General features: G+C 39.1%; 1 protein-coding gene across 2 annotated transcripts; it reads left to right on the top strand.

Moving 5' to 3' along the window:
• The first annotated feature begins 283 nt into the window (after positions 1-283).
• On the top strand, positions 284-8,903 carry LOC125200875 (mediator of RNA polymerase II transcription subunit 16-like). 2 transcript variants are annotated; one of them, XM_048098687.1, is made up of 16 exons: positions 284-775; positions 1,564-1,632; positions 2,305-2,393; positions 2,496-2,608; positions 2,739-2,840; positions 2,931-3,015; positions 3,617-4,213; positions 4,532-5,138; positions 5,291-5,370; positions 5,980-6,062; positions 6,183-6,419; positions 6,560-6,731; positions 6,889-7,409; positions 7,640-7,816; positions 7,973-8,350; positions 8,482-8,903. In XM_048098687.1, exons 1-16 carry the CDS (start codon positions 444-446, stop codon positions 8,626-8,628), a joined length of 3,789 nt encoding a protein of 1,262 aa, XP_047954644.1. In that variant the 5' UTR covers positions 284-443; the 3' UTR covers positions 8,629-8,903. The 2 variants fall into 2 exon arrangements, with proteins under 2 accessions (XP_047954644.1, XP_047954645.1); XM_048098688.1 differs by lacking the exons at positions 284-775; positions 1,564-1,632; positions 2,305-2,393 and having other exon boundaries at positions 2,936-3,015.
• Positions 8,904-9,841: the final 938 nt, after the last annotated feature.

The raw sequence follows: 9,841 nt of genomic DNA, 5'->3' as shown, positions 1-9,841 counted from the left end.
AAGTTTGAACTGAAAATGTCCCCTAATATGACTTTTACCAACTAAATTGCATATTATTGTCGTACTAGTTAATATATTAGTTAATATATTGATACCGATTCAGTAGATCACAAGAGTTATCCTTATCAAAATTATTTTTTATCAAATAAAAGTAAAACAAAAAGGAGCCAACAGATTTAACGGAAAGGTGATAAAAAAACAAAAGAAATCAGCAAACAACAGAATCAGCTGAATCTGCTGACTTGTCTTCAAAAACCCTAACCCCCAAATTCAAATCCAATCATCCCTTCCGCCCCTTTCACTCTCACTCACCACAGTCATTCCTGTCGCCGTCAATTGCGACTTTCTCACCTCCACACACTCTCTCTCCGTCTCTCTCTCTACACATACATATCAATTTCACATATATTAGGGTTTTTTTGGTCAATCACTGTTCAATCTAAATGAATAACACCACCAACACAACCAATTCGGAACAAACACCACCGGACCCACCTCCACCATCAGCACCCACTGCCGCTGTGGAATCCGAGCTCGAACCGTCTTCTCCCGGATCTGCCATTTCCGATAAAGCAGAAGCAGAAGCAGAAGCTGCGGCCGCCAGGGAGGAAGACGTGGTGATGACGGAAAAGGACACTGCGGCTGAGAATTCGACTGGCGATTCCATGGATGAGGATTCCGGCACCCCGGCAACCGTTTTTCACATCAAGCTGAAGCAGCCCAAGTCTAATTTGCAGCATAAGATGAGCGTTCCCGAGCTCTGCCGAACCTTTAGGTGTGTTTTCGAGGTTTATTTGGATAATTAAATTGGGGAGATATGAAGGTTGAGGCTTTTACTTTTCTCAGTCAGTGTTAATTAGCATCTTTGGCTTGTGGGCTTTGTCAAGCATTTGTAGGAAGTGAAGTAATGGATAATTATGAGACAGAACAAACTTTGAACTCGCCTCTTAAGATTTTGTAGAGACATTTTTCATGGACCTTCACTAGCTAGTAGTATGATACACGATTGCACGGTGCTTGCCTAGATTATTTTTAAATTTTGTCAGCTTTTTATCGAATTGAGTTTAGAGTGCTGATCTTGCAACTTTCATGTCTTGTTAAAATGCGTCCTCTCGGTTAGTTATTGTTGCACTAGAGCTAGCACTTGATTGAGTCAATTTTTGTGGATTGTATAATCTTCATATGTTAAATTCATGTGCTCAATCAACTGCTGAAAATATTGGAGAACTATATCAATTAGCTCCAGATAACTTAAGGTGTTAATATTAAGTTTTAAATGAATGACTTGATTTCTTCTCATTATTCTTGGATCTTAATTAGGTGTGCTTGTTATTTATTCAATTGTGTTGGCTGGAAGATTACCCCGACAGGATCATAGTTGTTATGTCTTTAATTTGGTATACATGCTATGTGAACTTTCTTATATCCGCTATTCATTTTCCTCATTTTCTTTTGGGGGGTTTTATATATCAACAATGTATCTTTTTCTTTTTGTCCTAACTGGTAACACTTACGATTTGCAGTTTCTCCACATATTTGATATTTGTGTTGGTTATCTTGCAGTGTTGTTGCTTGGTGTGGGAAGTTAAATTGCATAGCCTGTGCATCAGAAACCTGTGCAAGAATCCCGAGGTTAGTAAATTTTATTTTTGCACCGTGTTCTGTGCATCTTACTCGCATGGCATACATATCCAATGATACCTCTCCTTCACCTACTGGTTCATCAAATTGAAGTTTTTTTCCATTATTTATATTCTGGATTGATACACTCGAGCATTACGTTATAGAAATGACACTTGGCTCTTACTTCATTTTGTTTTCTGTGTGCCTACTTCAATTAATAAATGGAGCTTTATGTGGTGGTGCTATCCCCTTTGTGGTAGTTTATTGGTGATGATTCAAGTTCAACAAACTTAGGAGAATGTCATCCACATTTCTCTCTCTGCAGTATTCCACATTTTCTTCAGTACACTTGTAGTTGGTTGGTTGCAATCATGCTACAATAATCAGTATTGTATTGATCTCACATTTACCTATGGCTAGTTCAAACTTATACTGGAAAATATTGTATATCCAGGATGTGTTACTCATTTTTTCTAGTTACATATATTTAGTATTATGTTCTCTCTTGCTCCGTTTTGTGTAAAGGGCTGTTCTCTGCTCTATATATAATTCTAGACTAGATAATCTGAGCCACAATGTTGACCCATAAACTAGTTTGTAGCAACTGATTTGTTGGAACTGTGTATGCTACTATGCTTTGTGCTGACCTATTATTCTGATTCATTGTATTTGTCATTGTAGCTCAACTGCCAATCCTCCATTTTGGATCCCAATACATATAGTCATACCTGAGCGACCTACTGAATGTACAGTTTTCAATGTCATTGCAGGTATAGTATTTGACTTGGTATTCTATTGTTTATTTGAAGGGATGCTATTGCACTATAACTGTATTCCAATTAGATTGTTGGTTAATCCTTTTTGGTTGACAGATTCACCTCGTGACTCTGTTCAGTTCATTGAGTGGTCACCTACTTCATGTCCCCGTGCACTGCTCATAGCTAATTTCCATGGACGGATAACCATTTTGACTCAGCCTTCCCAGGTACACAAATCTTGAATATGCTTGAAAATTAGTGGCCTTTGTCATAGTTGTAGAACTTAATTGTGACTGACCATCCATTTTGCTTGGAGCAGTTATCATCTCCCATACTGACTGCTCAGTTGTATTGCAGGGACCTGCAAATCTTGTAAAAGAAGCTAGTTGCTGGCAGCTTGAATATGAGTGGCGCCAGGATATTGCAGTTGTTACGAAGTGGCTCTCAGGAGCTTCTCCTGTATGTATATCTTTGATCATCTTGCATGTGAAGAAAATGTGGGAAATATATTATCACTGTCATGCTAACCTTTGTTTGTCGTAAAATTAGTATAGGAGGCTCTCAGCTAGGTCTAGTGGTTCGACAACGTCTACATTCGAGGAGAAATTCCTTTCGCAGCAACCACATGATCCAGGTTATCTTTCTTTTCATTCTTTCTTCTAGTATGTTACAAGTTGTTTTCTTTGGGTTTTGTCCCCCTGTTTTTTTTCTCATCTTGGTATATTTGCAGGATATAGATAGTTAAATGTTTATATGCAGATACTCATCTTTTCTTGTTCATAAATTACTCTATATTTAACTGAAAGTAGCTACTGATGTTATTAGTAACAATATTTAGGAAACCCATTCATTTTAATATAAAAGGCTCCTTTATGTGTAATTCTGAATTTTTAACCTTTTATATGCTGCAAGCAGTAAGGAAAATGATGAGGAAGAAACATTCATTTGTGTAATTCAGAACCAGAAGCAGATTTGAGTTTCTCCTATTCATGCATGCATTGCAATCTTTAGAAGGTAGAATGATAGTTGGTGTGCCAATTGTTCTATTGACAATTTCAGTTGCTTCAGAAAAATAAACTCTTATTAAGAAAAAAGCAATTGGAAACTACTTTTGGTTGATGTCTACTGTAATCCATTGTCCAAGTATAGTTAATCATAAAATATCTTCCTTGATGACTCTTGTTTCTAGAATTACATATGACTATCTGAGTGACTTTCTTTGCATCTGTTGACAGCTGGTTGGCCAAATTTTCTCTGTGTTTGCGCTGTTTTCTCTTCGGGATCTATTCAGCTACATTGGTCCCAATGGCCACCCAATCAGAGTGGTACCTCTTCCAAGTGGTTTTGCACCAGTAAAGGGCTTCTGGGAGCTGGACCTAGTGGAATAATGGCCGCTGATGCTATTGTTACAGATTCTGGAGCATTGCATGTGGCTGGAGTCCCCATAGTAAATCCATCAACTGTTGTTGTTTGGGAAGTTACACCTGGCCCTGGAAATGGTTTTCAAGCCATCCCAAAATCAAGCGTGAACAATGAAGTCCCCCCCTCACTTAACCCCCCTGCCTGGGATGGTTTTGCCCCTCTGGCTGCGTATCTGTTTAACTGGCAGGAATATTTGCTATTAGAAGCAAAACAAGGTGTGAAGAAGACAGAACAGGATTACAGTGATATGGTAATACTTCATTGTTCTCCCGTTTCCAACTTTTCTGCATATGTGAGTCCTGAGGCTGCTACTCAGTTAGAAGCTACGACAACTTGGGGTTCTGGTGTCACTGCTGTTGCCTTTGATCCAACACGTGGTGGTTCCGCAATCTCTGTTGTGATAGTTGAAGGTATTTACTCTTATACTGACTGACATTAATCTTTTTTTCGCCTTTACATGTTTGCTTGAATTCTCATCAGCTGGTGCCTACATGTATACTGATTTATGCTTGTTAGATCCACATACTTAATACGCATGCACTCTTTATAAAGACTTTTTTTGGGGGGACGAGAGCGGTATGTGCCCTTCACCTCAACTTGGCCAACACAATACATGACAGAGGATTAAGAGAGAGATAATGCATTTTCACTGTAGTGGGGGAAAATTTTCCTTCAGGTCGTTGTGTCTATAATATATCACAATGTAATGGCTTTGACTCTCTGTGTAGGGCAGTACATGTCCCCCTACGATCCCGATGAAGGTCCTTCAGTCAATGGCTGGAGAGTTCAACGTTGGGAATCATCTGTCGAGAATGTTGTGATCCATCAGATATTTGGGAATCCTAGCTCTAATTCTGGTAGCCAGGATCCTAAGCAAACAGTTTGGGTGAGTAAAGTGAATAAATGCATTGCAGCACCCAGTGAGTTTAAATGTCCTGGAGGAGTGTCTATACCACCAATCCATGATGGAAAAGTAACTCCTGAATCTGCTGTTGAGAAAAGAGTCAGTTTTGATCCTTTTGATCTGCCTAGTGATATAAGAACGCTTGCTCGGATAGTGTACTCTGCTCATGGTGGCGAGATTGCTGTTTCATTTCTTCAAGGCTGGGTACATGTTTTCTCTGGTGCAAACTTCACAGCTGTTGATAGCTACCAGGTGAATGTTGGCTCTGCCATTGCTGCTCCTGCCTTCTCTTCTACCAGTTGCTGTTCAGCATCTGTTTGGCATGATGGCAGCAAGGATTGTACTATATTGAAAATTATACGTGTCCTTCCCCCTGCTAGTAGTCAAGCAAAAGCCAACTCCGCATTGTGGGAGCGAGCTATTGCTGAGAGGTACGTTGACTAAATAGTTGAAAGGTTATTTTGTTGAACATTATCCTACATTGGTTTATCTAGTTTCAGTCTTTCTATACTATATTGAGTGTGAATTGGTTTTGTGATTATGCATGTCATGCCTCTGAATCTTTTACTTCATGCCTGTGTAGGTTTTGGTGGAGTCTTTTGGTTGGAGTTGATTGGTGGGATGCAGTTGGCTGTACACAGAGTGCTGCAGAGGATGGCATTGGTAAGACGGTTTAATTCCTATATTCAGGTTTAAAAGCCATGCTATCCAAGTACACAGTAGCACTTTGCTCTGACTGTGGAACAAAACCTTTCTCATATAATTATGTCTCAGTGGCAGGATGCCACAAATGTTGGCATGTTCAGAAAACTGATTAGTGTATGAGTCTGGGATCAAAACAAGTCCATCACTCAAACCCAAAAAAACCAAAACAAAAAGGAGAAAGAAAAAACAGAAAAAGTCCTGCTGTATATCATACTTATTCTCAGTGTCCTTAAAATATTTGAAGCAAACATCACCTTAGTGGGCTTTTACTTTTGGATGATGGCTTAGTTATACAATATGTAGGATTGAGTATTTGAAGGATTACATGATCTGACGTGCTCAAAGTATGTGTTGGATAGCCTCCTATCATTTAAGCAAACACCCCCTTCATGCTCTTTTATACCACATTTACTAAGAAATTGATGCTGATAGTTGTTCACCCTCCTGCTAATATGGATAAGGCAAGAATAATTGTTAGTGCATAAACAATAATTGCATGTTTGTCGAATATTTATGTTCAACTATGATTTAGCTTCTTGCTGATTTGTGTAAAAATTTATATTCCAGTATCGCTGAACAGTGTTATTGCTGTACTGGATGCTGACTTTCACTCCCTTCCCTCAACACAACACAGGCAGCAGTATGGACCTGTATGTTAATTGGTGCTCATTTTCATTTCATTTTCTAGTTTGATTATATGATGGTAAGCTGTGTAAATCTTTTTAGCACAGGATCTTGAAACTTACATAACAATTTTTTGGAAAATGCAGAGTTTGGACAGAATAAAATGCAGGCTTCTTGAAGGAACAACTGCTCAAGAGGTTAGAGCCATGGTCCTCGACATGCAAGCAAGGTTGTTGTTGGACATGCTCGGTAAAGGAATTGAATCAGCTTTAATAAATCCTTCAGCTTTGGTGCAAGAACCTTGGCAAGCATCTGGTGAGACATTATCTAGTATTGATGCTGACGCAATGGCTGTTGATCCAGCTCTTGTTCTCAGTATTCAGGTTTAAATCTTACTCTTGGCTTGTCTTGCCTTATCTTCTTGATATTTTGATAATTCTTGCATTTTGCATGTGCAATGGACATGTATATGTTTTGGTGTTACATGTATAGTACCCACCTCAGTAACAGTGTGCTGATTCAGGCTTATGTTGATGCGGTCCTTGATCTGGCTTCACACTTCATTACACGTTTGCGACGTTATGCAAGCTTCTGTCGTACACTTGCAAGTCATGCTCCTACCTCAGGTACAGGTGGGAGTCGTAATTTGGTGACAAGCCCTACCCAAAGTACTTCTGCTCCTGCAACAACTCCGGGTGAGTATGCAATGTTAGTAGCGGATATGGTTACAAGATTGTGGTCTGGAGCAAAGAATTTTACTGCCCTTAGCTTGAGCTAATTAAGTGGGTTTTCTCCTTGTCATTTATGTTCTCCTGACTCCTGACCTTTGCACAACTTGTACTTCATCTTCAGCTTCACAAGGTGGAACCTCAAGCTCCACAGGTAGTACTCAGATGCAAGCCTGGGTACAAGGGGCTATTGCAAAGATTAGTAGTACGAGTGATACTGCTGTTCCAAGCACAGCTCCGAACCCCGTAACTGGCCCTTCCACCTTTATGCCGATAAGTATCAACACAGGAACATTTCCAGGAACTCCAGCTGTTCGGCTCATTGGTGACTGTCATTTCCTTCATCGGTTATGCCAACTTCTGTTATTTTGTTTTTTCTTTCGTCGAACACAACTTCCCCGCTTCATTGGAGCTGCTCAAAGAAATAACGATTCGTCAGTCCAAAAGCCTCAGATTGGTATTTTGAGCAAACCAGAAGAAACCAACTCAATAACTGCAAAACCTGCATCAAATACTATCAGATCAGAAGAAACACAGCCAAGGACTGGACAAGTAGGAAATGGTGTGAAGGCACCTGAAGAAGGCCCAACTAGCCGGTCAAGATTAGGTTCTGGTAATGCAGGTCAAGGATATACATTTGAGGAGGTAAAGTTGTCACAGCAATTTATTTTTTAAGACAGGGAAAGAATTAGAAACTAATCGGTTTTATGTTTATTTGAGCTGTTTTTTTGTATTTTTAGGAGCAGAAAAAAAAAAGAATTAAGAAAAATATTAAGTTAGAAAGAATAAGAATTAAGAAATATTAACTCTCTTTGACAACTTTCTTTGCGATTTACCCTGAATTGTGTTGTTTATATCTCCGGCATTCCATGCAGGTCAAAGTCCTTTTCCTCATACTTATGGATCTATGTCGGAGGACATCAGGATTGCAACATCAACTGCCTCTTTCACAGGTCGGCAGTAGCAACATCCAGGTCCGCCTTCATTACATCGATGGAAACTATACAGTTCTACCAGAGGTTGTTGAAGCATCACTTGGCCCTCATATGCAGGTACATAACTTCTCATGGTAGATGAAATTATACTTGGTTGATAACTTCTCATGATATTTTGTTCTATGACGCTGGAGCCCGAGCACTAGAAACTTATAATTGGCCAAAGCATATTAATCACTGATCGTATGGTCTCCCCCTTATGTTCTTCTGCAGAATATGCCCCGGCCTAGAGGTGCAGATGCAGCAGGCCTGCTTCTTCGTGAGCTGGAACTCCATCCTCCAGCTGAAGAATGGCACAAGAGGAACATGTTCGGAGGGCCCTGGTCAGATCGAGATGGCACGAGTCCATCAGACGAGGGCACGAAATACAGCAGCTCAATGAGTTTGGTTGAGCCAAGTTCAACTGAAAACGTCGATGCTCATAATGGAACTCACACCCTGTGGCCAAGAAAGCGTAGGATGTCCGAACGAGATGCAGCTTTTGGATTGAATACCTCAGTGGGCCTTGGAGCATACTACGGTATCATGGGATCCCGGAGAGATGTTGTAACAACCGTCTGGAAAGCTGGGCTCGAAGGAACTTGGTACAAGGTAGGAGTTTCTCTCATTTAACATCGAACCTAACCCTCCTAATCTGTAGTTAATACTGCAAATAAGCTACAACTTTCGTTTTCAAATGCCAGAAGCTTTCTTGATGAAAGTTTTCCATTATTTGGTTGCAGTGCATAAGATGCTTGCGGCAGACATGTGCTTTTGCTTCACCTGGCTCTGCTACTCCCTCCAATCAGAACGAGAAAGAAACGTGGTGGATCAGCCGCTGGGCATACGGGTGCCCAATGTGCGGTGGAACATGGGTTCGGGTCGTCTAAGTAGACAAACAGCTACCCTCTTTTAATGGATGATGGTGATGGAAAAAAATGCTTCACAATTTTCTGTATATAACCTTCCAAGATGCTTCCTAACATGTAGAATAACCATAGGAAAAGTACTGCATTCACTAGAAAATCGACAGTTAGGATCCATCTTTTAGGATAGTGAGTCAGTTGTATAGATTGTAGTCACTTTTGGAATCAATTTGTCAACAAGAATTAAGCAGTAATTCTAGTATTGATGATGATAAAAGAAAAAGGATATTGGCATCTAATATCATGAAACTTTTAAAAAGTTGGGTTTTTCCCATAAACTTTAAAATTGGCAAATAATATCACGAATTTTAACCCGTGTTTGTTTTTTTCCCACAAATGAAAATTTTTCCAAATAATATTATGATACGGATTTTTTTTCGTAATTTCTCGACAACAATTTTGAGAGCTTCAAGTTTTTCAATCTTTGAAGATAGTTTTTCTTGAAGCACTCCCTCGAAAATTGTTCTTCAATTTATTAAAATAACATGAAATTTTCTATTCGTGGGGAAAAACAAACCCAGGATAAAGTTCGTGATATTATTTGACAAATTTAAAGTTTATGGGAAAAACTCAACTTTTTTAATGTTTCATGATATTAGATGCCAATATCCCTAAAAAAATATATGGTTCTCTCAAATTTGAAGATTGAAAATCAGGCTTCTCATTGTTAAAGCAATAATCAAGAAGCAGCCGCCTTTCCTCTCCTGTGAAGTAAATTTAGCATATGAATAATATTATAATGGTCGATTTTAGAAGATGATTATTTATGCAATTGGTGGAGATATAATGGCGAAAAGTACAAAAGTCACGACAAATTTCATCGAAATTTTAATTGTATACACAATTGAGAAATCTCAATGTACAAGAGTTAAGATTTAATTAGCTACTTTTATAAGTTATGAGATTGATCATAAGTTAACTAAACGTCAACTAAAAGTTACTCATGATTTAAATTATAATTTTCCCTTTTTCAAGTGCATATCGTTCAACTACTACACATTGCTTGTAATATCTCTTCTGAAAGAAGATTGATAATGATTCTCCATTTACCCTCGCAGTAATTGTAGGAGGTACCAATCCTGTTTGGGTCGGGACAGTTACGTGGCATGGAATTCTGAGTATATCCCTCAGCATTGCTGATGGTACTCATGGTAAATAACAGATGGATCATCTATTT

Source organism: Salvia hispanica, chromosome 1 (genome assembly GCF_023119035.1).
Source record: "Salvia hispanica cultivar TCC Black 2014 chromosome 1, UniMelb_Shisp_WGS_1.0, whole genome shotgun sequence".
Classification (NCBI taxonomy): Eukaryota; Viridiplantae; Streptophyta; class Magnoliopsida; order Lamiales; family Lamiaceae; genus Salvia; species Salvia hispanica.
The sequence above is the reverse complement of the archived record's forward strand: the minus strand, read 5'-3'. Positions and strand labels throughout refer to the sequence as shown.

Coding starts and splice junctions, on each gene's coding strand:
- LOC125200875 (XM_048098687.1), top strand. CDS start 444: ATGAATAACACCACCAACACAACCAATTCGGAACAAACACCACCGGAC. Junction 1,633..2,304: donor ACCTGTGCAAGAATCCCGAG/GTTAGTAAATTT, acceptor TTGTCATTGTAG/CTCAACTGCCAATCCTCCAT. Junction 7,817..7,972: donor CACTTGGCCCTCATATGCAG/GTACATAACTTC, acceptor GTTCTTCTGCAG/AATATGCCCCGGCCTAGAGG.